Source organism: Oryctolagus cuniculus, chromosome 16 (genome assembly GCF_051225735.1).
Source record: "Oryctolagus cuniculus isolate XC-2025 breed Fujian yellow rabbit chromosome 16, ASM5122573v1, whole genome shotgun sequence".
NCBI lineage: Eukaryota > Metazoa > Chordata > Mammalia > Lagomorpha > Leporidae > Oryctolagus > Oryctolagus cuniculus.
In genome coordinates this window covers 20,416,837-20,443,545 of record NC_142882.1, presented here as the reverse complement: position 1 = coordinate 20,443,545, position 26,709 = coordinate 20,416,837, and the positions used below count along the sequence as shown (strand labels likewise).

The 26,709-nt window shown below is 66.7% G+C and overlaps 2 protein-coding genes across 3 annotated transcripts in view; both read left to right on the top strand.

Annotated features, from left to right (window-relative positions):
- Positions 1–3,356, top strand: part of NWD1 (NACHT and WD repeat domain containing 1) — a 33,526-nt gene extending 30,170 nt beyond the window's left edge. The window contains exon 19 of the mRNA XM_070058933.2: positions 708–3,356. Coding sequence (XP_069915034.2) covers positions 708–1,009 — 302 coding nt within the window. The 3' untranslated portion in view covers positions 1,010–3,356. The remainder of the gene's footprint in view (positions 1–707) is intronic.
- Positions 3,357–7,012: 3,656 nt separating this feature from the next.
- SIN3B (SIN3 transcription regulator family member B) lies at positions 7,013–26,557 on the top strand. Of its 2 annotated transcripts, XM_070058935.2 has the most exons (19): positions 7,016–7,207; positions 7,450–7,556; positions 8,569–8,722; positions 12,970–13,176; positions 14,396–14,539; positions 17,140–17,262; positions 17,359–17,448; positions 17,534–17,652; positions 19,013–19,220; positions 19,450–19,566; positions 19,811–20,049; positions 20,231–20,414; positions 21,154–21,745; positions 21,955–22,124; positions 24,394–24,567; positions 24,649–24,741; positions 25,165–25,259; positions 25,541–25,745; positions 25,847–26,557. In XM_070058935.2, exons 1-19 carry the CDS (start codon positions 7,097–7,099, stop codon positions 26,075–26,077), a joined length of 3,363 nt encoding a protein of 1,120 aa, XP_069915036.2. In that variant the 5' UTR covers positions 7,016–7,096; the 3' UTR covers positions 26,078–26,557. The 2 variants fall into 2 exon arrangements, with proteins under 2 accessions (XP_069915037.2, XP_069915036.2); XM_070058936.2 differs by lacking the exons at positions 24,394–24,567; positions 24,649–24,741; positions 25,165–25,259; positions 25,541–25,745; positions 25,847–26,557 and adding an exon at positions 22,442–24,239 and having other exon boundaries at positions 7,013–7,207.
- The last annotated feature ends 152 nt before the right edge of the window (positions 26,558–26,709 follow it).

Sequence of the window (26,709 nt, the reverse complement as noted above, 5' to 3'; positions counted from 1 at the left end):
TGAGCCCACGAGCCTGCTTCTGCCCCCCCCCCCCACCGTGTGCGGCTCCAGAGCACCCTCACCGCGCGACCCCGCCCCCTCCGCGCAGGTGACCTGTGCTGCCTGCTGTGCGCACTGCCAGGGTGGGGGAGGCGGGGTTTGGGTGTTGAGCGTGAGCCAGGATCTCACACGAGAGGCCCCTAGGGGTGGGAAGAGAGCGGGTTCAGGCCACAGAGAGCTTTTTTAAAAATATATTTATTTTTTATTTATTTGAAAGAGTTACAGAGGGGGTCATCCATCCGCTGGTTCACTCTCCAAATGGCCAAACTGGGCCAGGCCAAAGCCAGGAGCGTCTTCTAGGTCTCCCACGCAGGTGCAGGGGCCCAAGCACTTGGGCCACCCTCCACTGCTTTCCTAGGCCATAGCGGAGAGCTGGATGGGAAGTGGAGCAGCCGGGACTCGAACCGGCGCCGCTATGGGATGCCAGCACTGCAGGCGGCGGCTTTACCCGCTATGCCGCAGCGCCGGCCCCAACATCACGTCTTTCAATCTGCAAGATTCCCCCTGCATAGCTAGGTTCTGTATTGCAGATGGAGTTTTGCAGATGGAGTGGCAAAGTTTCAATGGGAGCTGATGAGGGGCCCACGGCCAGCTCAGCGCTGCGCGGGGCTGGGCCGTCGCCCTCCCCCGCCTTCCCTCATCTGTGCCCGTGTCCTCGCCTCCCCCAGGCACCCTGCTGGCCGTCCAGTTCGTCCACACCGTGGTGGACAGAATCATCCCCACGGCTGGGGGCTTCCTGGCCCCCAGCAGGCACGGGTATCTCATCCGCGAGCGTTTCCAGCGCCCCGCGGCGAGAATCTCGCAGCAGGAGCCGTTGCACACCTTCCAGAAGGCAGCGTGGATGGTCAGAGCCAGGCAGAGAGAGCAGCGGGCGGCGGCCGCGGGAGCTCCGGGGGCCTCGGGGTCGGAGCGGGCCCCTGGGAAGGAGTCCACGCCCAACAGGCGCTCGCAAGTCTGCGTGATCGTGTAGCCGCCCCGTGAGCCAGCCGCCGCCAACCCGGCCCAGGCCAAGGAAGCGTGTTTGCTGGTGTATACCCGGCCTCGAGGCCCCAGGATCGCGCGTCCCGGGCCCCGCCTTCTCCCGCGATTCCCTCCATCCCCAGGGTAGCAACAGGATGGCCAATATGGCCTCGTCGCTAAGATCGGAGGCCTGAGACCGGAAGTTCCCGCGGAAGTCCCGGCCCTGACTGCACTGTTGTGGTTCTGATTGGCTCCCATGCCCATTCGTCGGTGGAATGTGTCGCTCTGATTGGCTAGGCTGACCCAGTGCCGGCCTCTCTGTGGCTAAGATGGCGGCGATGACAGAACCACGTGGTCCGAGAAAGGAAGTGGGTGTCCCTGGGAGGGAGATGGGGTGCTGGCTTGGCGCTGGGTGAGGGTGACACTGCCCAGACCGCTGATGTGGGCCCCAGAGGGGCAGGAGTCTTGTGTGTCCATTTTACAGTCTAGCAAACTGAGCCTTTTGCGCGCATAGCTGTGATCTGCTCCAGGGCACAAGTTGGAGGTGTGGAAGAGCTTCGAGAGCCAGGAGCCTCGTGTGTCCCGGCCCGGGTGGGGTCCCCTCCCTCCAATTGTAGTCTTAGAATCGGGGCCACGGCTCGGCAGGTAGCAGGCGCGGATGCCCACGGCCGGGGGCCAGCAGCCATCAAGGTGGTCTCCAGGCACCCCAGTGGGCCACAGCAGGGAATGGGGAGCCGGCGGGAACGTGCAGGGCGGGCACGGGCGTCCCGACTGTAGCCCAGAACCCGCGAGGCCTCCCTGCATAAGCAAAGCCAGAAACCCACTGTTGTGCGGGCTCACATGGGCGCCTTGGCCTGTCTGTCTCGTGGGTGAGCTGGCTTCCTGATTCAAGCCGCTGTTCCATCCCTAGTCCCTGGCTCCCAAGCATTGCAATAAAGATGCTTAAAACAAACAAAACAAACCTTAGGAACGGGGCTGGGGGGCGCTCTTGGAAGCGCGGAAGGCGTCGCTGACATCTCTGTTTTGCTTGGGGGTCATCTGACGTGTGCAAGGTCAGTGTTCCAGCACCTTCCATCCTGCACGCTCCGTGCCTTGTGCTTCTAGGCCTTCTGCCAGAACCGACCGGGGCATCCACACTTGCAGGCGGCTGTCCGCCCTCCCGCTCCATTCCAGCCCAGAGTCTCAGAACACCCAACCTTGCAAACCTACGACCTCACTCATTCAGTTCCCAAACCAGGGTTCCCAGACGGACCTTCGACCCTCAGCCTCCAATTCCGCTTTCCAGCTCCACGCCCGCGCGTGTTGGACGGCAGGTGTCGGGGAGTCGGAGGCGCGCGTGCACCCTGCGCCTGTCCTTCGCGCTTAGCGCATTTAGACTCCAGGGGGAGCCCGTGAGCACAGGGGCTCACCCTTGGGGGTCCACCCGAAGCTGACATAGTGGGTGCCGAGACCCCGCGCGATCCTCTCCACAATTTCAGGTTTAAAATGTCTCTGCCGGAAGCAGGACAGCCTCACCAAGCATCGGTTGCCCCGGGTGTCCACTCATACGACTCACGCATGGGAATAAGGTTTTAGAAGTTTGTTTACTGGGGCCGGCACTGTGGCATAGCGGGTTAAGTGCTGGCATCCCATATGGGCACCGGTTCGAGTCCTGGCTGCTCCACTTCCCATCCAGCTCCCTGCTAGTGTACCTGGGAAAGCAGTAGAAGCTGGCCTGAGTGTTTGGGCCCCTGCACCGCCGTGGGAGATCCGGAGGAAGCTCCTGGTTCCTGGCTTCAGATCAGCCCAGCTCCGGCTGATGCAGCCATCCAGGGAGTGAACCGGTGGATGGAAGACCTCTCCCTGCCTCTCCCCTTTGCCTTTCAAATAAATGAAATGAATGTTAAAATTACTTTTATTTATTTACTTAAGAGAGAGAAATGTTTCATCCTCTGGTTCACTCCCCAAATGGCCTCAACAACCGAGGCTCAACCAAGCTGAAGCCAGGAGCCAGGAGCTTCTTCCGGGTCTCCCACGCGGGTGCAGGGGCCCAAGGACTTGGGCCATCCTCCACTGCTTTCCCAGGCCACAGCAGAGAGCTGGGTCAGAAGTGGAGCAGCCAGGACCCCCCTGGCATTCCCGTGGGACGCTGGTGTTCTGTCCAAGCAGTGGCTTCACCCGCTGTGCCCCAAGGACAGCCCCAGGCACCTGCATGTTCCCTGGTATCTTAATCACTAGGCAAAAGTCCCACCCTTGTCGGCTTTTCTTTTTATTTTTTAAATAGCTTTTTTCTTTGGAATGCAGAGAGACAGAGAGACACAAAGATAACTTCCATTCCTCAAATGCCTGCAACAGCCAGGACTGGGCCAGGCCACAGCCAGGAGCCAGGAGCCAGGAGCTCCATCCGGGTCTCCCATGCGGGCGCAGGGGCCCCAGCACTTGGGCCATCTCCCACTACTTCCCCAGGTGCATTAGCAGGGAGTAGAACCGGGACTCAAACCCAGTTGCTCTGATATGGGATACAGGCCCACGCCGGCCCCTGTCGGCTTGTCTGGGTCGCACATGTGTCCTTGGGCTTTGGGGACAGGCTGCCAGGAGGTGTAGAACGGTCTGTCCAGATAGCCTGTGGCGGCTGCTACCTCTTCCGCCTTTCGCTGCTGTGCACTCGGGGAGGGGGGAGGTTCTGAAACTGCGGGGGAGCCACGTCCATGCCACGCTCCCTCCTTCCTCCCCCTCTCTGCCTCCCACGGCTGCCGCTCCCTCCCTGTGCTAGGACCCCGCTGTCCCAGCCAGCGCACCCTCCCTGCCTCCTCCTGCCGCTCTGCTCCCCCTGCGGCACCTCTGTCTGCAGCCCCCGTGCTGGGTTACAGTGCCGCTGGGACCCCCGCGTCCCACATCAGGCTGCCTGGCGCAGCCTGGGAGGCAGAGGTGATGGCTCTGGGGCCTGGGCCCCTGCCACCCACGTGGGAGACCCGGATGGAGCTCCTGTTTCTCCCAGTGCCCTCATAAGGCGCTGTGTGGTCTGTGCCCTCTGGCTGGGGCCACTGGGCTTTCTTTCAAGTTTCCCAAGGGCGCCCTCCCACCTCAGGGCCTTTGTATAGCTCTGCCTTCTGATGTGTCTCTCCGCTCTCATCCGCTACCGTTAGCAGGAAGGTGGAGTCACACGCTCCCCTATGGTATGTAGGCATTTTGATGGGCACAGTTAGAGAGAGAGAGAGGTCTTCCATCTGCTGGTTCACTCCCCAGATGGCCACAACAACCAGGGCTGGGCCAGGCCAAAGCCAGGAGCCCGGAGCTCCATCTGGGCCTCCCATGTGAGTGGCAGGGGCCTAAGACTCCAGCCATCTGCTGCTGCTTTCCCAGGCGCATTCGCAGGGAGCTGGTTAGGAAGCGGAGCAGCTGGGACTCGAACCACTGCTCATGTGGGATGCTGGCGTCACAGGCGGCGGCTTCACCCTCTGCACCACGGCAGCCCCCTGTGCCAGCATCATTAATCGCTCAGCCAAACACCTGGCCCCACCTGTGTGGCTTCCCAGTTGGGAGCAGGAAGGCGCTGTGGCCTCCGCTCGGCTGGCTCCAGCACTCACTCTCAGACCAGCTGGGGAAGCCAGCGGCCAGGCTGTGAGCGAGCTGAGAGAGCGCCAGGAGGCCCCGGGCAGGTGTTCCCGGTGACAGCCCCTGCACGGTTCTCAGCTCCCAGCCGGGGGCGAGCGACTGGCGGAGGGGAGCCTACGTTCGGAAGATTCCCTGGCCTCCACCTTGGAGCCTGGCAAGGGCTTCTCCCTGTGAATCTCTCCCAGTAGTGCAGATTGGACAGTACAAGCATGTCATTGGCTTTTTAAAAAATTATTATTCTTCAAGAGGCAGACAGGGGCCGGCGCTGTGGCATAGCAGGTAAAGCCGCCGCCTGCAGTGCTGGCTTCCCTTATGGGCGCTGGTTCGAGTCCCAGCTACTCCTCTTCCGATCCAGCTCTCTGCTATGGCCTGGGAAAGCAGTGGAGGATGGCCCAAGTCCTTGGGCCCCTGCACCTGCATGGGAGACCCGGATGGAGCTCCTGGCTCCAGCCATTGCAGCCATTTGGGGAGTGAACCAGCGGATGGAAGACCTCTCTCTCTCTCTCTCTCTCTCTTTCTCTCTCTGCCTCTTCTTCTCTGTGTAACTCTGACTTTCAAGTAAAATAAAATCAAATAAAAAGCAGAGAGAAATAGAGTGAGAGAGAGTCCCACATGCTGGTCACTCCCTGAATGCCCACAAAAGCAGACACTGGGTCAGCGCCGGAACCGGGAGCTTGACACTCAATCCAGGTTTCCCACCGCACCTGCTCGAGCCATCGGCACTGCCCCCCACCCCGTGTCTGTGTTAGCAGGAAGCTGGAGTCGGGGCCTGCGGCTGGGGGTGGAGCCCCTGGTGCTCTGGAGTGCGCCGTGGGCCTCTTAACCACTTGGCCGAACACCTGCTCCTGTCCTGGTCACTTTGAGCTCCACAACCTTGGGCTGGTTTGTCCCCACAGCCTTGGAAAAAAGCACTTGAAACTGTTGCAGCTTCTTTGGGCCGTATCTGTGACAGCTGGGGCGTGAATGTGATGGGTTCTTATCTGCCACCCCTTCCGCCCGCCCCGCACCCCCCAGGACAATGCCCGGGTTTGTCCGCCATGGGCTGCAGCGCCCGGCCCAGGATGCGCTCCGAGCTGACGCAGCCTCCACTTTCCCGCAGCTCCCATGTGGGGGCTGGGACTCCAGAGAGCTCAGGTCAGCACTGGGTTTGCTAGGGCAGGTATTGGGGTGCGGTGGTTACGCCGCCGCTGGGGACGCCTGCGTCGCCCATCGGAGCACCTGCTTCCAGCCCCAGCTCTGCTCCCCGCTGATGTGCACCCTGGGGGGGGTGTGTGCGTGGGTCCCTGCCACCCCTTTGGAAGACCTGGGTGGAGTCTCCCTCTTGGCTTTGACCTGGCCCAACCTGGGCTGGGGGGGTTGGGGGGGAATGAACCAGTGGATGTAAGATCTCCGTCTTTCAAATAGAAATACTGAAAAGTAAAAATAAAGCGGCCAGCGCTGTGGCACAGTGGGTTAACGCCCTGGCCTGAAGCACCAGCATCCCATATGGGCGCGGGTTCTAGTCCTGGCTGCTCCTTTTCCAATCCAGCTCTCTGCTGTGGCCTGGGAAAGCAGTAGAAAATGGCCCAAGTGCTTGGGCCCCTGCACCCATGTGGGAGACCCGGTTGGAGCTCCTGGCTCCTGGCTTCAGATCAGCGCAGCTCTGGCCGTTGCGGCCAATTGGGGAGTGAATCAGCAGATGGAAGACCTCTCTCTCTCTCTCTCTTTCGCTCTGCCTCTCCTCTCTCTGTGTAACTCTGACTTTCAAATAAATAAAGAAATCTTTAATAAAAATAAAAAGACGAGTCTAGTTTGGGTTGTATTTTCTAGATGATGAGGGGACCAGGCTATTTTTTAAAGGATTATTTGGAAGCCAAAACGACAGGGTGGGGGCAGGGGGAAGAGAGAGAGAGAGGGAGAGGGAGGGAGAGAGGTGTCTTCCTTCTGCTGGTTCACTCCAAATGCCCACTCCTGACGCAAGTCCACAAGAGCACCGAGTTCGGGAACTCTGGTTTGGCGGCCCCGGAGCGGGTCCAGCTGCAAAATGATGGGGAGACGGGAAGTGGAGAGAGGAGGAAAGGGGCAAAGTCAGGGACCTTGTAGCCAAAACGGCCCCGAGCAGGCCCCGGGGTGCTTCAGGCCTGTACCCCAGGGTCACTTCAAGCCCTGCACAGCAGGGGAGCCACACACGTCTTCCATAGAGCCAGCAAGGGGGGGGTCCCCGTGGGCAGGGGTCGCGGCTGCTCTGCTGCTACTGGGCGAAAGCAGCCAGTGCTCGGGCCTGTGTTTCAATAAAACTTTATTTACAAACACAGAATTTTCTTCCATCAAGCGGGGCCTGACAAACGCTTAGCCCCTGCTCTGCTCTGTCAGTCAGCAGCCAGGATCTCCAACTTCCAGAACTACACCTGCCCCAGGGCCCCGCCCACTCCTCGACGTCATCGGCCCCGCCCCGGGGAGGAGCCGCGCGTGCGCGACCGGGGACTCAGCGGAGGCGGGGCGGGCTTCGGCTCTGACTTCCAACATGGCGCACGCGGGTGGCGGCAGCGGCGTCGGGGGCTCCGCGGGCCGAGGGCTGAGCGGCGCCCGCTGGGGTCGCTCGGGCTCCGCGGGCCACGAGAAGCTGCCCGTGCATGTGAGTGGCACCCCCTGCCTGCCTTCGGGGACCCCCGTCGCGCGGCCCCCGCGGCCTGCGCCCCCTCACCCCGGCCCCACCCGGCCCCGCTTCGGCCTCCCCTCTGCGCAGCCCGGGACTCCGGACCCCAGACCGACCCCTCGGAGGCGCAGCCCGCTGCCCTTGCTGCCCGGGACCCCGCCGTCCCGTGCCTTGCCCGCCCCCGCGACCCCTGCCCACCGGGACCCTCCCCGTTCCCGCAGGTCGAGGACGCGCTGACTTACCTGGACCAGGTGAAGATCCGTTTCGGCAGCGACCCTGCTACCTACAACGGCTTCCTGGAGATCATGAAGGAGTTCAAAAGCCAGAGGTACCCGGGACCCCCCATCCCCATCCCACCCCCCGCCGCGGGCTGGAATCGGGCCAAGCAGACTGGGGGACCCGGCTCCCCGGGCCGCCTCCCAGCGGGGTGACCTTGCACAAGGGGTTCATCTCCCGGGGCTTCGACCCCTCCAAAAAAAACCCAAAAAAAATTGGGGAAGGAGTTGTAGCCACGATTGGGGGAGGGGGTGCGAGGTTGGGGTCTCTTATTTTAAAATGCTGGTTTTGAAAAGTTCAGTTTGGTCCTCATTGGCTCCCGCTAGCCCCGGGGCTGCTCAGAAGTAAGGGGTACCAAAGGCTTAGGGAGGGACCTGCCACGCGCCCAGACTGTTGGGAACGCTGTCTTGGTAAGCTGGAGGTAGAGGGGGCCCAGACCCTCAGGTGTGTACTGTTTTCTTATTTATTCGCGTGAGAGAGAGAGCGCATGCGCGCGAGAGCGAGCGTCCATCCGCTGGGTCACTCCCCAAATGGCTGCAGCAGCCAGGGCTGGGCCAGGCTGGAGCCAGGAGCCAGGAGCTCCATCCGGGTCTCCCACGTGGGTGCAGGGACCCCCAAGTCTTCCTTCGCTGCGCCGGGGTCTGGAGTGGGGCTGCCATGTGGGATGCGGGCGGCGCAGGCCATGGCCCGCGGGTCCTGTCCCCGCGACTCGCGGAAACCCGGCTGGACAGGTTTCCTTTCTGGGCCGCTCCTGCGGGGGCCCGGCACAGGGGGGGGGGGGGGGCTCTGCCCTGGCGTTCTTCCCGCGCCTCCCATACTTTGTCGCAATCCCGTTGCTGTGATGGGAGCCTGTGTCACAATCCGGTACCGTGGGGTTGAGCACGTGGCGTCCCCAGCCAGGCGGCGGGCCCTTCTGCTGTTCACAGAGTGCGTGGCCAGCAGCGTCTGGGGGAGCTGAGCCCCGAGACCCCTCTCCCTGGTCGCCCGAGGGGCGGGTTTGCAGGGGAGCGGAGGCGCGGGGCTCTTCCCCGGCCCACCGGCCGCCGTGTCTGCCCCTCCCGCAGCATCGACACCCCCGGAGTCATCAGGCGCGTGTCGCAGCTCTTCCACGAGCACCCCGACCTCATCGTGGGGTTCAACGCCTTCCTGCCGCTGGGGTACAGGATCGACATCCCCAAGAATGGCAAGCTGAATGTGCAGTCGCCCCCGTCAGGCCAGGTACGCGCGGGAGGGCGGGGCAGGTGGGGCGGGGCGGGCGGGTGGGCGGGGCCTTGGCCTGCTGCTGCCCAGGCGCGGCTCCCAGCAGCCGACCAGAGTAGGCGGGGTCACCTCCACGCGCATCCCTGGGCTCCTGACTGGTCTGTGTGGAAGATCTCGGGGCGGCGTCCTGCCGACACGGAATCTCACGTCAGAGCCGGAAACGCCACGTGAAGCCGTGGCGTGCGGCTTTCCCAAGCGTGCCAGGCAGGCTCGAGGGTGTGTGTGTGCACGCGCGCGTGCAAGCAGCTTTGCTTCGTTTAATTGCTCCTAGGGGCACTGGCTCAGCTCAGGCTTGTTGGCCACGGCTCCTTCTGTCTCGGGGTGACAGCTGCCCGGTCTCCCAGCCCCTGGGACGCAACGAAGGGCCGCCTAGCTGCAGGTGCGGGAGGTGACCGAGGGCTTTGCCTGCACCTCCTGCTGTTGCCACCTGCGGCATGGCTGGCAGCGTCCCTGCCCCGCCCCCTCCCCAGTATTCCCCGCTGGTGTGAGGGAGCCGGCTCCGCCTCCAGCCCATGCCCCGCCCCGTCAGCGAGGGGCAGGTCTGGAAGCACCGGGTGGAGGCTGCAGAGGGGCCGATGTGTCCGGGAATCAGGACCTGGGCAGAGAGCAGCTCGCGGGGACGTGCCCGGGGCCAGCCCCTCCCCGTGCGTGCACGGCACACGTGTAAACCCGGCTTGCCCACACAGCAGCACCGCCCCCTCGCCACTGAGGACTGAGCCACGGCCTGCGTCTCCATGGGGAGAGGCTTGGAGGCGGGGCCGGGGCTTCAGACCGCCAGAGCCTTAGCGGGTTCAGCTCCCCAGTGTGGGGCAGCAGCGTCGCCCGTGTCTGCATGCCCTGTACACACCGGGGCATCCCAGATGTCCCCACCCTCGCCTGCTCACAGCTCTCACCACCTCTAACCCCCCTAAGTGGGGGAGTCACCCCACTTCCCTGGGCCAGGTCTCGGCAGGAGCCGCACCGGGAGGGTTACTGGGAGTGGGTGCCTCCCGGCAGTAGTCCCAGGGCCCCGCTGTCCCCCAGGGCTGCTGTCCAGATGACGAGAGCGGGCACGATCCTGTCCCCTCCCCAGGGGGTGGAGGTGACCAGAGCGCCCCCAGGCTGTGAGGTCAGGACTTTGCCTTGTGTAGCTATGTGACGGGGCGCCTCTCGCTGCAGCCGGAAGCCGCTGAGCCGCCTCCTCTCTCACCTGGACAGGTGTCCCCCCCGCAGGGGCGCCCGGGGGCCGGGCCCTTTCAGCCTCCTGCTCCTCAGTAGTCCAGGCCGTGACCTCCGGTGGCTTACGACAGATGCAGGCGACGTGAGCCCTGGAGTTCCCCGCGAGCAGCCGCCCCGCCCGTGCCCTGGCGCTGGTCATTTCTGATTGGGTTGTCAGCCTCCCAAAACACGGACAAGCTTTGCTTTGTGTCGCTTTCATTTCTCATCGGCGTTCCGGAGCGGCCGGGGGGTGGGGGGTAGGGCTGCGCCAGCCACACAGCCTAGGTGCCCCTGGACACACACACACACACACACGCACCCCCCTCCCAGGGCAAGGAGAGCGCTGGGCTGGGAGCCAGGAGCTCAGTCTCATCTCTCCCGTGGGGGCAGGGGTCTTGAGCCTCCCAGGGTGGGCGTCCGCAGGAGGCTGGGAGGCGGGGCCAGAGCAGGACGTGACCCCAGGCACTCCCATCCGTGGCGCAGGGGTCTTAATTTCTGATGCCCACCCCATTCGCTCAGAGGAGCCTCCCCCTACGAGCCCCCTCACGCTGAGTCCCGCGTCTTCAGAGCCGCTGAGGTGGGAAGGGGCCTGACAGGGGTGCTGCTGCTCGCTTTGCCTGCGCCGCCAGCCGTGAGTCCTCAGGCCGGTACCACCTCCCGCCTCGGCCCCTGGGGGCGGCGTCCAGGCCAGGCATGGGGACCGGGTGTGGGTGGAGCCCCCGGCCGGTGCAGACCTGTGACGTGCAGTGCGGCTGGGATCCGGGCTGCAGAGGTTCCCAGCAGGCCAGGCCCAGGTTCTCAAGTGCCCGAGCCCTTGGGCCTGCGCGGCCTCGCGCACGCACGGGCCGTGGGCGGGGCGTCTGTGCCGGACGCCGTGACGGATGGGACAGGCCAAGGAGGGGGCGTGGTGGGTGGGGCCGCTGGGGCGGGGGCAGGTGCTACGCCGACTGTGGACGGAGGGGTGCGGGGGGCCTCCTGTGGTCTGAGGCGTCAGTCATGAGCCCCGCGGAGGCCCCGTGTGATGGGGACAGCAGGTGTGGCAGTCGGTGCCGAGACTTGCGGTGGCTGCGCGGTGCCTGTTCCTCCGGGCGAGGTCAAGGTCCCTGCCGAGGTCCTGTGAGGCTGGCCCGAAGGCCGCTCTGCTAGGTGGCGCTCGGCTAGGTGCTGGTAGTGCGTGCTCTAGGTGGTGTGCGCTGGGTGGATGCCGTGACGCGGCACGGTCGGCTCCACAACTTCCGGTTTCTATGCCCCAATCTAGACAGCCGCACGGAGAAGCAGTTGCTCTGGTTGTCCGCTCCTCCAGGGCTCTCGCATGGGAAGGTGGTTTTAAGAGTTCACTGGGGCCGGCGCTGTGGTGTGTGCGTGTGTGCAAGGTGGTGGTAGCGTGTGCACTAGGTGGCCTGTGTGTGCGCCAGGTGGGCCTGAGCTGCCCCCTGCAATTCCGACAGGGCTGGGGTGGACGCGTCGTCCTCACCAGGCAGCTCCTGACCCAGTGAGGGGAGTGCTGGCTTATTCCGGAACTTCCTGGGGCCTGAGGGCCACGACCCCTGTGAGCCTGCGTTTTCCAAGGCGCATGTTGAAGCCACCTGGCGTGAAACTGGCCCACCCGCCCGTGCGGGTGTGCCCTGTGCGGTGGGGTTTTAGCATCCTCGCCCCTGATTCCAGAACATTCCTGCCACCCCACTCTCGCCCCTGCAGCCCCTCCACGGCTCCCGGTCCCCGTGGATTTGCGTGTTCTGGACGTTCGGTCCGTGCAGCCCCAGGCCGTGGACGGTTTCCAGGCCCCCGAGGCGCTAGCGCTGGCCCCTACTGTGGCCGAGTGGTGTTCTGTGGGCGGCTGGGCCACCTCGTTTGTCTGTTCACCCGCGGCCGGAGGCGGGGGATGTTCCCGGAACCTCTTGTTGCGCCGTTGAGAACACTGGCCTGGGCTGTCTGGGCGGCTGTTTCTTGGTCCTCGGGAGCAGGCAGCGGGTCTGCACCTGGGACTCTCTGGTTATGGTTTCTCTCGGGCACGCTGCGGAAGCCATCTGCGTTCAGTGGACGCCGACCGTGGGGCCGTGAACTTGGACCTCCTCTCATCCTCTCTGGGGATGCGGGGCGGGGGACAGCAGCGGCGGGCACAGAACCGAGGCTCACAGCACCCACCACCTCCCCCACTGTGTCCACGTCGGCGGAGCCAGCCGGCTGCCGGTGGAAACGCGCTAGGGGAAAGGCCACACCTGTCCAGAACCTCGCAGCGGGACGCTCGAGCGAGCGCGCCTCAGCGCCCGCAGGTCGTCCCGAGACGCCCCCCCCCTCTACGCCAAGGCCACGCCCCTTCCGTAGGGGGCACCCGTGCCTTGGCAGGTGTTGGAGCCCGCAGGGGGCCTCGCCAGAGCTCCCGCCCATAGCTGCTGGGGGGCGGCCCTACCCAGCGTCCGTGGCAGCAGAGGGTGAAGGGACGCAGACGCACGCGCGCAGGGGGGAGACTGAGCGGCTACGCGGGAACCTCTGGGCTTCCCCACGCCCTCTGAGCGGCTTGGAAAACGGCTTCGTGCTGCTTCGACCCCGCCTCCCACCTGTGAAACTTTGCGGCTGTGGCCAAGGACACCCCCACCCCCATCACCGCCCCTGTTGCCGTGACAACTCCACGGGGGAGGGGCGGGGGGCGGTGCACCTGGCCTTGCCTGCCCCAGGCTTCTCCAGGTCGAGGTCGGTAGCAGGTTTGGTGTCGGGCAGTGCCGACAGCAGAGGGTCCTTCCCCTTCCCGTCTTAGAAGGTGCTAGAAGGCTGCCTTCCCAGATGGCCCAAAACTCAGCAGAGGATTGGACATTTCTCCCACGCGTGCGAAGTCCTCGCGGGGTTCCCAGAGCAGGGCTGGGAAGTGTTGGGGGGCAGTCTCTGCTGGCCGTGAGCCTGTTCCGTTGGTGCCCCCTTCGAGCCCCCCAGGAGTAACCCGTAGAAAGTTCTAGGCTGTGTGCCGGGTGTCAGCGAGGGGTAACTCCCCGTCTCCTTGCCTGTCGCTGCAGGAGGACGCGCATGGACACGGCCACGGGGACTGCGCCGGGGATGTCAAGCAGCCTGCGCCGTACAAGGAGGACCGACCGCAGGCGGCGCTGGAGTCCGACTCGGTGGAGTTCAACAACGCCATCAGCTACGTGAACAAGATCAAGACCCGCTTCCTGGACCACCCCGAGATCTACCGCTCCTTCCTGGAGATCCTGCACACCTACCAGGTACGCCGGCTCCGGCGGCTCCCGGGCCATATTTCTTTGCACCGTGCTCAGGTATATAGGACGTAAAAGTCACCATGCTGAGCGGAAGTGCAGCAGCCGGGACTCGAACCTGCACCTGTATGGGATGCCGGCGCTGCAGGCAGGGGTTGTGCGGGCTCGAGCCGCGAGGCCCCGGCACTGCTGGGATGGTGGGGCCACGGCGTTCTTCCACGAGAAACACCGGAGACAAGTTAACCACCACACAGGCGGAGGGGGTGTGGCTAACTCAGGGCAGCGCTCACCCTATAGGAGAGAACCGATATGGGATATGGGTGCCGCTCTGCTTCTCCAATCAGCCCCAAGGTCACGGAGCTCGCTAGCACCCCAGGTGGTCCTGATGGGCCTGCGCCACACCCGGGAGCTCCCTGTTACAGGGAGCCCGGTGGGGAAAAGTGCCTGGGGGCCCCGCCTGCCAGCAGTCAGGGTATGGGGCCCCTCCAGGAGGCCTGGGGCTCCCGGCTGTCCACCTCCTGCCCGGGCAGGGCAGACTCCCTGCCAGGCACAGCGTCACCCTCACTGCTTTCTTTTGTACTACAAAGGAGCAAGCTTGCGTAACTGACTTCCAAATAAAAGAGGGAGACACAGAGCGCTTCCACCCACTGGTTCACTCCCCAGTTGGCCGCAATGGCTAGAGCTGGGCCAGGCCAGAGCCAGGAGCTCCATCCGGGTCTCCCACGTGGGTGCAGGGGCCCAAGCACTTGGGCCATCCTCCTCTGCCCTCCTGGGCCACTGCACGGAGCTGGATCAGAAGTGGGGCAGCTGGGACTCGAACTGATGCCCATATGGGATGCCTCAATGCCAGCCCCGTGAAACATACCTTTTAATTCGCTTTTTGGGTAACCTGTTTGAAGTTCCCTCATGTTCTGACTGCCAACTTGAGTGCAGCTGGCTGGTTCCTGTCCTCTGGCCTCGGCCCCCTGGTGCCGGTCACTGCCTTGATCTGGTCGGGCCGCCTGCCCAGCGTGGCCCGCTGCTGGCTCCCCACGCCTTCTGCGTGGGAGCGGCTGTGCGCCCGACTCTGACCTTGTGGTTCCCCAGCCCCCAGGTGCCCATCTGCGGCCGGGGCTGAGACGGCTGTGCACCGGCCGGTCCCCGGAGGCTTCGGCCTCGTGCAGGCCCCGGGGAGCCCGGCCCCCCGGCTGACGCTCCCTCCCCGCCCCCTTGCCTCCCCGGGCGGCAGAAGGAGCAGCTGGGTGCCAAGGGCCGGCCGTTCCGTGGCATGTCGGAGGAGGAGGTGTTCGCCGAGGTGGCCAGCCTCTTCCGCGGCCAGGAGGACCTGCTCTCCGAGTTCGGCCAGTTCCTGCCTGAAGCCAAGCGCTCTCTGGTGAGTGCCCGGGCCCGCGCCAGGCCGGCACACCGCCTGGACCCGTGGGCTGCCCCCAGCCCGTGCCGGCTGCACCGTGTGGCCACTCCACCCGCAGTGGTTCTTAAACTGGCGCTGGGGGCGGGGGTGGCCACCACCTCTCAGGTGCTGGGTGGGACTGGGGCCGGCCTCGGGGTGGATGGGAGCGTGGGGGTGGGGGGGAGGGGGCAGGCCGCTGCCGGTGCTGTCTTGTCCACTTCCTCTTTTCTCACCCTCTTTCCAGTGAGCCTGCAATTTTGGTTTTTTCCTTTTATTGATGTGGAATTCAGGCAACAAAATTCACCATCTCCAAGTGGCGTTTGGGGCACTCACAGGGTTGGACAACCTCCGTCTCTTCTCTGGCCCCATCCTAGTGCCTGGAGCTGGGTGCCCTCAAGGGCCTGGACTCTGGGGGCCCCAGCCCTCCTGACCCCCCAGGCCGTGTGTCGGCTCCCTGTCATGTGGGGACCCAGCAGGGCAGTAGCGTTCTTGCCGGAGAAGCAGGTGTAGACACGGGCACTCGTGCAGGAGGAGGTGTAGATGCTGGGCATTTGTGATAGAGAAGCAGGTGTAGACGTTGGGCCCTCATGCAGGAGAAGCAGGTGTAGACGTTGGGCCCTCACGCAGGAGAAGCAGGTATAGACGCGGGGCCCTCATGCAGAAGCAGGTGTAGGCGCTGGGCCCTCACGCAGGAGAAGCAGGTGTAGACGCGGGGCCCTCACGCAGGAGAAGCAGGTGTAGACGCGGGGCCCTCATGCAGGAGAAGCAGGTGTAGACGCTGGGCCCTCACGCAGGAGAAGCAGGTGTAGACGCTGGGCCCTCGTGCAGAAGCAGGTGTGGGCTGGAGCTTGCAGGCTTCGCCCTGCCTGGCCTGGGGGAGACCCCCGGGAGTACTGGAGGCGGGGCTGCGGGAGCCCCCCAGGGACAGGGACGGCCCTCTTCCGCAAGCCTGTGTCCCGGCCCCCTGCCCTCTGATGCGCCTTCCCCTGAAGTCCGGGCCCTGCCCGCTCTCAAGTTCAGAATCTGCCCTGTCCCCTGCCTCTTCCTGGGGCCCTGGCTGCCTGCCCGCTCCAGGGACTCGGTACCCGCGGAGCAGACGGGTCTCAAGGCCTGCCTGTGTGGCGCAGCTGCGTGGTGGGCCATGTGGGCCCCCGTGTCCCCCCGCTGTCCCCGGGGCCGCTGGGTGTTGTTTGTGGGTGGTCCCCCCTGCATCTGGGTGTCACCGCTGTGTCCCACACCTGCAGCGCTCCGCCTAGCACGCTGCCCCCAGATGGGACCTGCGGTGTCCACGCTGGGCTCCCCAAGCCATCGCTGCAGCACTGAGCGGGCAGGGCGGTCTGGCCCTCACGGTCTCAGGAGGTGCTGTGGCTGCCTCCCGGAGGGGAGGCGCTGGGGTAGGAGCCTGGGGGATCAGCGCCCCCTGTGGGCCGCGGGGAGGAGGCGGAGAAAAGTTTGCTTAGGGAAGCCCCGGCCGGAGTGACCCCCCCCCCGTGTCCTGGGGTCAGTGTTGCACGTGGGGCTCCGTCTACTGGGCTGTGGGGCGTGCACAGTGGACACTGCCATGGGGGAAACAGGCCGGCCGATCTGTTCCTGCCCAGTGGGTGTCGGGGGCGGGGGGCACTTTGGTTCTCTGGTGGCTGTGGCCACAGCGCCCTCTGGTGGGCGCAACTCAGCCTTCGCCAGGCGGCCCTTCCGATGCGGGAGCCGCATCGCCCAGGAACAAAGTCAGTGTAGCATCTTTAGTGACTCGGGCACAAGAGCGCCCTTGTGCGTTGAGAAAGAGCTGGGCCGGTCCAAAGCCAGCAACCATCCGGGTCTCCCACGCGGGTGCAGGAGCAACCACTGCTTTCCCAGGCCATGGCAGGGAGCTGGATCAGAAGTGGAGCAGCCGGGACTCGGAGAGGCGCCCACATGGGATGCCTGCCGGCGCCGCGGGCGGCTTCCCCACTGGGCCGCGCTGCCGCTGTATGGCCCGCACTGCGGGTGAAGATCCTGGTGCTGAGTCGGCCATTCCAGAGCCGCTTGTGTAGGCCCGGGTGCCCGCTGGGGAGAAGCAAGGGCTGGCGGCTAGCCCAGGAAGCAGGCCCCCCACCAGCTCCCGGCCCGGCCCCCTTATGTCCCACAGAGGAGAGAGCCTGGCCGTGTCGGGTGCGGTGGGTAAGACGCCCGCATCCCACAGCAGAGCACCTGGCTCCACTTCCCACCCTGCAAATGTACCTGGGCAGGCCCCGCCCCCACGTGGGAGACCCGGATGGAGCTCCTGGCTCCTGGCTCCAGCGCTGGCTGTTGTGGACGGCTGGCGGGCGTGCTGTCACTTTTGAAATAAGTAGAAGTAGAGAACTTTTTTTTCTAAAGGAAAGAGCCCAAACCTTGGTGTCCAGGCTCCCATCGGTGGCCTGGTGCACAGCAGCCCCTCCCCCCCATTTCCGGGGCGCTCACGTGCAGGCGGTGGGGTGGCCCCGGCGGGGAGCACCTCCGGCAGCTTCTGGCTTCACAGGCGCCTGCCTGCGGGGCTCCGGGCCCCTCTTCCTCCCCCGCCGCAACCCGGCCCCCTCGCTGACCACCCCACGCCCCGTCCTCAGTTCACAGGAAACGGGCCGTGCGAGACGAGCAGCGTCCCCAAGGCCGGACACGAGAGGGGCTTGGAGCACAGCAAAAAGCGCTCGCGGCCCTCGCTGCTCCGGCCCGTGTCGGCGCCGGCCAAGGTAACGGGCAGGGGCTGCGGGCGCCGGGGTCCCCGGGCCCCAGAGGCGGGCGGCGGGCCTGGGCGGCGGGCCTGAGCGGCGCGCTCGTCTCCGCAGAAGAAGATGAAGCTTCGTGGGAACAAGGACCTGTCCATCGCGGCCGTGGGGAAGTACGGGACCCTGCAGGAGTTCTCCTTCTTCGACAAGGTCGGCAGGGCGGTGGGGGCCCTGGTGAGGGGGGCTGAGCCCCTGGCCCCGCCCCGCCGGAGCTGAGCCGCCCCCGCCCCCGCAGGTGCGCCGCGTGCTCAAGAGCCAGGAGGTGTACGAGAACTTCCTGCGCTGCATCGCGCTCTTCAACCAGGAGCTGGTGTCGGGCTCCGAGCTCCTGCAGCTGGTCAGCCCCTTCCTAGGGTGAGCCCCCGCCCCGGGTGCCGCCTTCCCCACCGCGCTCCGCCCCCGGCCCCGCGCTGTGCCCGCCCCCTGTGCGGGAGGCGGAGCCGGTGGGCCCCGCCCTGCAGGGGAGCTCGAGAGCCAGAGCTCCCATCATCTCTGCCTGCAGCAGGTGGGCCGGGCTCGGCCAAAACCAGGGCTCCCCGTGAGGGACGGGGCCCCACGCGCTTGAGCCGCCCCTGCCGCCTCCCAGGTGCGCGTGGTTAGCGGGGAGCTGAGGGCCGCCGTGGAGCTGTGCCTGAGTGCTCGCCCCACGTCGGGACACAGGACCCTTGCACTTGCTGTGCCCGGGCCAGGCCTTTACAGACCCGACTGGCCTGCACCTCGGAAGCCTCACAGGATGTAGTGCAATTCTAGAGAGCCCCCCCATAACCAACCCCTCAGAAGCCCTGGCCCCCCCGAACCTCGCGTGCCCCCACAGCAGCGTCCAGCACCCCCTGTTAGGGCCCAGGGGCTGGCGACTTCGGGAGCTGACTGCGCATGCGTGCCTCACGCTCACGCCCGCAGCCCTGGGTCCCGCGCACCTGTGGCGTGCAATGGCTGCCTCGCCAGTGGGGGTCGTGAAATGTTCCCTCCCCGCAGTTTCCGGGAGCTCCAAGAGCACCCGCTCCCGCAGCCCCTAACGTGGCGTCTCGGGGGTGTCAGGGCACCTTCGGGCCCTGCTTGCTGCGCATGCGCACCCTGGGAGGCGACAGGGGGCAGCTCCAGTCCTCTGGCCCCTGTACCCACGTGGGAGACCCGGCTGCCTGGCCAGGGATCAGCAGGCCGGGTTTGTTCCCACGCTGGGTCCTGGGCAGACAGTCTGCTCCCTGGGGTCACCCTTGGTTTGTCTTGTAAGCGTCTTAGGAACACATAGGTGTGAGCGTATTTGATGCTGCGTCAGACAGAAATGCCGGGGCGGGGGTCGGGGGTGTTAAGATATTAGGTGCACGTGCCTGGTGGCCACGCGGCTCGCAGAGGGGAGACTGTGGATCGGCAATCGGCTGCCTTGGCCTGGGAAGGACCCGATGGGCCCTGTGGAAACTTCTCAACTCTGCCCTCGGGCAGAGCGGCCACAGCCAGGGCCTCTGCAGGGGTCGCTGATAAAACTTGATTAACAAGAGCGGGCAGCGGGTAGATGGGCCAGCGTCCGCACCCGGGCTCTGGGCACCTTAGGTCCGTGGGAACGGGCCCAGGTAGTGGCAGGGCAGGTGCACTAGTGCTCCTGGGGCTCTGCAGCCATCTCCGCCCGCACCCCCCCAACCCCGCGTCCCTGGCCTTGAACGCTGGGCCAGGGGGGCCTCCAGTCTCAGGCCAACTCTCCCGTGTTTGCTCGTGGCAGGAAGTTCCCAGAACTCTTTGCACAGTTCAAGTCCTTCCTGGGGGTGAAGGAGCTCTCGTTCGCGCCGCCCATGAGCGAGCGGTCCGGGGACGGGATGAGCCGGGAGATTGACTACGCCTCCTGCAAGCGCATCGGCTCCAGCTACCGGGCGCTGCCCAAGACCTACCAGCAGCCGCGCTGCAGCGGGCGCACGGCCATCTGCAAGGAGGTGGGGCCGTGTGGATGGGACGCCACCCCCGCCCCGGGCGCCTGTGCGGGCTCCCGGGATCCCCCGCGGCACCAGCGGGTGGCGCAGGTGCAGGGTCCCGGCCGGGGCGCCATGCTGGAGCCCAGGGCTTAGTGCCGCCGGTGGCCGCCTGCTAGGGAGAGCGGCTTGGCCGAGCGCCGCTCGGGAGCCCCCAGTACCCCCTCCCCTCTCCCTCTCGCCCCGGGCGCAGGTGCTGAACGACACCTGGGTGTCCTTTCCCTCGTGGTCGGAGGACTCCACCTTCGTCAGCTCCAAGAAGACGCCCTACGAGGAGCAGCTGCACCGCTGTGAGGACGAACGCTTTGAGGTGCGGCTCGCCCCGGGGCCGGGAGCGGCCAGCAGGGGGCGCTCCGGGGCGACCTTGCCTGCTCGCAGAGCCGGCGGCACGTTGGGTGGAGTCCCCCCCCCCCCCTTAGAACTGGACTTCTAATGGGAACTTGAATTGGCGTCATTGCCGTCCCGTCACATGCCGCGGCACCTGCGGGTGGCGCAGCTTGGGAGGGGCAGGGGCGGGGTCCCGACCGTGCGACCCCGCCCCCCCTTCCCCTTAGCTGGACGTCGTCTTGGAGACCAACCTGGCCACCATCCGCGTGCTGGAGAGCGTGCAGAAGAAGCTGTCGCGGATGGCGCCCGAGGACCAGGAGAAGTTCCGGCTGGACGACTCGCTGGGCGGCACGTCCGAGGTGATCCAGCGGCGCGCCATCCACCGCATCTACGGCGACAAGGCCCCCGACATCGTGGAGAGCCTCAAGAAGAACCCGGTCACCGCCGTGCCCGTGGTGCTCAAAAGGTGCCCCGCCCCCGGCCCGCGCTCGGAGCATGTGCGGGTGCCGCCTGGCCCGGCGCAGTGGGCGCCCCCGCGCAGCTCGGGCCGGGGGCCGTCGGGGCCGCCCTCGGTGGCTCCCTGGCCGGGCGCATCGGGTCCTCCAGGCGCTGAGCCCCTACCCCTGCCCCCACTGTGCCCCGGGCAGGCTGAAGGCCAAGGAGGAGGAGTGGCGGGAGGCGCAGCAGGGCTTCAACAAGGTGTGGCGGGAGCAGTACGAGAAGGCGTACCTCAAGTCGCTGGACCACCAGGCCGTGAACTTCAAGCAGAACGACACCAAGGCCCTGCGCTCCAAGAGCCTGCTCAACGAGATCGAGAGCGTGTACGACGAGGTGCGGGGGCTCGCGGGGTGTCTGCGGGGACCGGGTGGTGCTGCCGGGGTCACCTCCTTGTCGCCGACCTGGGCCGGCAGCGTCCCCTCTGCCCGCACTCGGGAACCTTCCTCTGTGGTTTTAGCGGTGGGGGAACTGAGGCACGGAGCTTGCTCCCTGCCCAGGTCAGTCGCAGGTGCCCGAGGCCCCAGTCAGGAGGCTGAGCTGGGCCCCGGAGTCTCAGGGCCCCGGAAGCGGGAACAGCCCCTGTGATAGGGCGGGCCCGGGGCTGCTCCTCTCGGCAAGCCCAGGCTGGCCGGGCCGCTGAGAGCTAGAGGGAGACCCGGCCCTGCCCTATGTGTCTCTCTGCCCGGTACCTGGGGGCTGGGGCCCCCCAGGAGAGCCTCCAGGTGCCAGGAGGGGGGCGGGGCTGGAGCAGCAAGTAGCGCCGTCTGGGTCGGGAGGATTCCGGGAGGAGCGCGCCCGGGGTGTGGCTTTCCAGGGAGCAAGGGCAGGTGGCACGTGCAAAGGCCCTGGGCACCGCACCTGGCAAGAGGGCGCACGGGGTGCGCAGAGACCTGGGCCAGGTCTGGGAGGTGCTCGGCGGGGAAGCCACCTGGTGGCCAAGTCCACCTGGACCCCGAGAGTGGGCGGGGGGGGGGGCGGGGTGGGAGCAGGGAGGAGGTGCGGCTTCCGGTGCAGCTGAGCTGGGCTGGGGGCGGGGGAGGCGCCTCACGCGGGCCGTGCCCTGTCGCCACAGCACCAGGAGCAGCACTCTGAGGGCCGCAGCGCGCCACCCAGCGAGCCGCACCTGGTCTTCGTGTACGAGGACCGGCAGATCCTGGAGGACGCGGCGGCGCTCATCAGCTACTACGTGCAGCGGCAGCCGGCCATCCAGAAGGAGGACCAGGGCACCATCCGCCAGCTGCTGCACCACTTCTTGCCCAGCCTCTTCTTCTCACAGCAGCTCGAGCTGGGCGCCGACGAGGAGTCCGCCGACGAGGAGCGCGACGGGGCGCCGGGCGCCGGGCAGGGCGCGGCTGGGGATGCGGCTGAGCGCAGGAAGCCGGGGTCGGGGTCGGGGCCGGGGCCGGCGGAGGAGAGGGCGGCGGCGGCGGCGGCGGCGGCGCCGCTGCTGGACGACGTGTACAGCCTGCTCTTCGCCAACAACAACTGGTACTTCTTCCTGCGGCTGCACCAGACGCTGTGCGCGCGCCTGCTGCGCATCTACCGCCAGGCGCAGAAGCAGCTGCTGGAGTTCCGGCGCGAGAAGGAGCGGGAGAAGCTGCTGTGCGACGGCCGCCGCGAGAGGGGCAGCGACCCCGCCATGGAGCTGCGGCTCAAGCAGCCCAGTGAGCCGGGGGCCGCGGGCGGGGCGGGCGGAGCAGCCGGCCGGGAGCTCCTGCCGGTGCGCCTGGGGAAGCGCAGGAGGGTGGCCCGAGGGCCTGGGCCCCTGCACCCCCCAGGCAGCCCCCGCGGCGCGCTCTGCCCCTTGGAGGACCGGGGTCGCCCGGGGCCAGGCAGGTGGCGGCCGCCTGCATGCGGGGTTCCCGGCCCGCAGGTGAGGTGGAGCTGGAGGAGTACTACCCGGCCTTCCTGGACATGGTGCGCAGCCTGCTGGAGGGCAGCATCGACCCCACGCAGTACGAGGACACCCTGCGCGAGATGTTCACCATCCACGCCTACATCGGCTTCACCATGGACAAGCTGGTGCAGAACATCGCCCGGCAGGTGAGCGCCCCCTGCTGGCCGCGAAGCCTCACCCTGAGGCGGCAGCGTGCAGAGTCGGGAGGTCCCCGGCGTTCAGGCCGGGCATCCGGGACTTTGTGAGCACTGGGGGGCTGCGGGGCTGGGGGGGCTGCTTCGCGCACAGTGCCCCGGGTGCAGGCGGCATGGATAGAAGGTGAGTCTCCTGTTTATATTCGGGGCCCGCGCCCACAGCTCCTCAGTGTGCACTCGCACACGCACTTCCGGCCTGGAGCATCGTGGGCGGGGGCGCTCACCCTGCATTGGCGCAGTGTGTAACTAGCACCCCCGTCTGGTTGCAGAACGTTCTCATCACCCACCCACCCCCGCCCCCGGACATGGAGACCCCGCGCCCTCAGCAGCCGCCCCCCACTCCCCCCCCCCCCCCCCCCCGCGCCCCGGGCTTCCTGTCCCTGGTGTTGCCTGCTCTGGACGTGTGCTGTCCGCGCAGTCGCGGGCCCTGCGGCCCTGTGCGTCAGGCGTTCGAGTTTCAGCCGCGTGGTGGTCGCGGCTGCGGGTGCCTCACTTGGTCTCCGGGCGGAGTGATGGTTCTCTGTGCGGATGCACCCCGGCGAGCGGGCCCAGTGGCCGGGCAGGGTGGGGTGGGGGCCTGCGCTGTTCCTGCGTGCGTGGCCCCCACCCGCGGTGGGGACGTGCGCGGCGGTGGTCCGCGCTGGTTTCGGGAAGCTGGCTGGGGAGGGCTGTGCTCACGGGAGCGCCAGCTGCGGGAGCCAGGCCCGGCCCGGACGCGGGCGCTGCCCAGTTCCTGCCCCCTGTGGTTTCATTCTGCTGGTTGTCAAGTCCGCTGTTCACTGTGAAGCTGGGGAAAACCCGACACAGCCGCAGGAGCATTCTAGGAGGCGTGTTTCCTCCCTTTTCATAAGGTTTACTTGCAAGGCAGAGGGAAAGGCAGGTCTTCCGTCCGCTGGGTCGCTCCCCCAATGCCTGCGACAGCCAGAGCCGGGCCAGGCTGCAGCTCCATCCGGGTCTGCCCTGTGGGTGGCGGGGGCCCGAGTCCTTGACCCCACACCGCTGCCTTCCAGAACGTGCATAAGCAGGAGCCTGGAGTCAGGAACTGGGCCTTGAACCCAGGGACTGGCACGGACTGTGGACGTCCCATGTGGCGCCTGATCCACTGTGACAAATACCTGCCTAATACTAAAAAAAAAAAAAAAAAAAAAAAAAAAAAAAAAAAAAAAAACACCGGTTCGAGTCCCGGCTGCTCCGCTTCCCATCCGGCTCCCTGCCAGTGCGCTCCAGTGCTGGGGTCCTGAGTGACAGCAGGAGAGTCCGGGACTCTGCCTGCCCCGGGCCAGGAGCACAGGCAGCGCGGGCCTCCCGGAGATGAACGGCCTTTGAGTCCCAACTCTGGCTCCCAGGCAGCAGCAGGTGATCCCTGCTCTCCACATAGGAGACCCGGATGGAGAGCCCGGGTCCCGGTCAGCCTGAACTGGTGGCAGAGAGAGGCCCGGTCTGTGCCCTGGAGATCGGTAATAATGGTAGCAGCAGCAGTTGATGGGTGCCCGCGTGCATCAAACCCCGCGTGGCTTGCGCCTGCCCGATGTCCCGAGGAAGACGCTCCCAGCCTCCCTGCCCCCGCCTCGCAGGCCCAGCACCCCGGCCATGTCCGTGGAGATCACAGTGGGGAAAGCATCGTAAACACTCCCAGCTGGGCGTGCGGGGCGTGGCCACCGCAGGGGCCGGTGCTGGGTCCTGCTCGCTGCCCCCTCCCGTCTCCTCTGGGCGAGCGTTTCCACTGGGGTGCTTTGCTGGTCTAGTTGTATCTGCTGTCGGGTTTGGTGTGGTCCAGTCTGGCTGCGGCTGGTGTGGTCTGGCGTGGTTGGTTTTGGAAATGATCCAGGTTGGTCTGACCTGGGTTTTTGTTTTGCTTCTTAAAGACTGATGCACTCATTCGGAAGGCAGAGTTAGAGGGGGAGAGAGAGGTCCTCCGTCCGCTGGCTCCCTGCCCAGATGGCCGCAAAGGCCCAGGCCAGGCCAGGTGGCAGCCGGCAGCTCCATCCTGGTCCCCGACGTAGGCTCAGGGCCTGGACCGTCCTCTGCTGCTTTCCCAGGCCATCAGCGGGGAGCTGGCTCAGAAGCCGAGCAGCCGGGGCCCATAGGGGAGCCAGGCCCCGCCCCCGGTGGTCCTGTTTCGGCCCGGGCTTGGCCGGGCCTGGTCTAGCTGGGGCTTGACGCTGGCCGGCGGGGCGCGGCGGGGGCTCCCAGCGGCAGCACCCGCTCTCCGTCCCGGCAGCTGCACCACCTGGTGAGCGATGACGTGTGCCTGAAGGTGGTGGAGCTCTACCTGAGCGAGAAGCGGCGCGGTGCGGCCGGAGGGAACCTGTCCTCCCGCTGCGTGCGCGCCGCCCGCGAGACCAGCTACCAGTGGAAGGCCGAGCGCTGCATGGCCGACGAGAACTGCTTCAAGGTGAGGGGCGGGGCTGTCCCGGGGAGGGGCGGGGTGGGGGCGGTGCCCGCAGCCTCAGCCCCGCCCCGCCCCGCCCCCCAGGTGATGTTCCTCCAGCGCAAAGGCCAGGTCATCATGACCATCGAGCTCCTGGACACGGAGGAGGCCCAGACGGAGGACCCCGTGGAGGTGCAGGTGAGGGCCCGGCGGCAGGGCGGCCCCTGGGGTGCTCAGCGCAGGGCGCCCCCTCCCCACCCAGTCACTACCAGGCCCTAGGAGAGGGTGCACCTGCCCGGGCTCCCGGCACTCATTCCCCTGGGGTCCCCGCCCGGCCTCAGTGACTCCTCCTGTGCGCTGTCAGAGCGCCCCCTGCTGCCCACGCCGGCCACCAGGCTCCTCCCCACCTCAAGGAAGGCTGGCCACAGGAGGGCGGGCCTGCGCCCCCCCCGCCCTTCTAGAAGTTTCTGGAAAGTTTGATTCCCAGATCTGGGGGAGCCTGGCTCCCGCAGGCCGGCGAGCGGGAGGGAGGTCACTCGGGACCCCCTCCCCCCATCTGTTCAGGGCTGCCGGCCTCCTCGGCCACGCCCCCGGGTGAGCTCACTGCGTCTCCGCCCACAGCACCTGGCGCGCTACGTGGAGCAGTACGTGGGGACCGAGGGAGCGTCGAGCTCACCCTCCGAGGGCTTCCTGCTCAAGCCCGTGTTCCTGCAGAGGTGAGGGGGCCGTAGGGAGCGCCTTCTGTATACCCAGTCCTGGCGTGAGCAGAGTGGCAGTCAGACCCGGGATGGGGAGGTGAGCGGGGAAGTGAGCGGGGCTGTGAGCCCCGGCCCAGGAACAGCTGCGGGGACAGGCAGTACCAGGCCCCAGGTTGGGGGGGGGGGGTGCGGCCCGAACATCAGCAGGCGGTTCTGGAAGGTTCTGGGTGCACATCAGTGTCCGTGTGCGCCCGAACCCCAGGCATCCCAGCTCCTGTCGCCCCCACCCCCACCCCCAGGAACCTGAAGAAGTTCCGGCGCTGGCAGTGCGAGCAGGTGCGGGCCCTGCGCGGCGAGGCCAAGAGCGCGTGGAAGCGGCTGACGGGCGTGGAGAGCGCGTGCGGCGTGGACTGCCGCTTCAAGCTGGGCACGCACAAGATGGTGTTCGTGGTCAACTCCGAGGACTACATGTACCGCCGCGGGACCCTCTGCCGCGCCAAGCAGGTGAGGCCCCGTCCTGCCCCCTGACCGGCCCCGCCCCTGACACTGCGTTTGGCCGCGCCCATGACCGGGTCCTGCCCCCCTCCGGCCCCGCCCCGCCGCAGGTGCAGCCCCTCGTGCTGCTGCGGCACCACCAGCACTTCGAGGAGTGGCACAGCCGCTGGCTGGAGGACCACGTGACGGGGGAGGCGGCCGGCCTGGTGCAGGACTGGCTGATGGGCGAGGAGGACGAGGACATGGTGCCCTGCCAGACGCTGTGCGAGACGGCGCACGTGCACGGCCTGCCAGTCACGCGCTACCGCGTGCAGTACGGCTGCCGCCCTGCCTCGCCCTGAGCGCCCCGGGGGAGGGGCCGCCTCCAAGAGACGCGGAGCACCCTGGGAGCTGGCGCTGCGGGCAGGCGGACCCCCGGGGGCCCGGTGCCGGCGGGGGCCCTGCACTGGGCGATTCTCCCCTCCTGCCGCGGCCCGGGGCTTCTCGGGGGTGAGGTCGCCCCAGGGAACCCCCACTCCTGCCGCCTTTGCCGTGCCAAGGAGCCCCAGTGGCCGCGGACGGGGGCCAGGCCCGACCCCCGGAGCCGGCCGCCGGGACAGGCGCGCCCGACCCCTGGTTCCCGGAGGCGGAGCCGCGCTGCTGGAAGTTCCTGGGGACCTGGAGATGCTGCGCCCCGAGGGAGGCCCCCGTGCCCGCCCCTGCCCCGCCGCATGCGCCCTGGAGACCTTTCTGTTCTGGGCCTGTCCGTCCTCTGCCGCTGTTTTGAATGTAGTTCTCCTTTTCTATTTATTTGCACATTAAAGTTAACGGTTAAACGCGGGCGCCAAGCCTCCGTCAGCCCCTTTCCCGGAGGGTCCAGGCCGAGGGTCCTCGGGCGCTCCCCCATCCATCACAGCCCGCCCCCCGCCCTGCGTCCCAGGGAGCCACCCTGGCTGCGACACGGTGTGCTTTCTAGAACATTCTCCCGCGGGCC

What these genes read in the sequence shown, in the direction of transcription:
- SIN3B (XM_070058935.2), top strand. Translation starts at nt 7,097, where the DNA reads ATGGCGCACGCGGGTGGCGGCAGCGGCGTCGGGGGCTCCGCGGGCCGA. An exon ending in AAGGAGTTCAAAAGCCAGAG is followed by an intron (nt 7,557 to 8,568) that starts GTACCCGGGACC and finishes CCCCTCCCGCAG; the next exon opens with CATCGACACCCCCGGAGTCA. An exon ending in AGGACCCCGTGGAGGTGCAG is followed by an intron (nt 24,742 to 25,164) that starts GTGAGGGCCCGG and finishes CTCCGCCCACAG; the next exon opens with CACCTGGCGCGCTACGTGGA.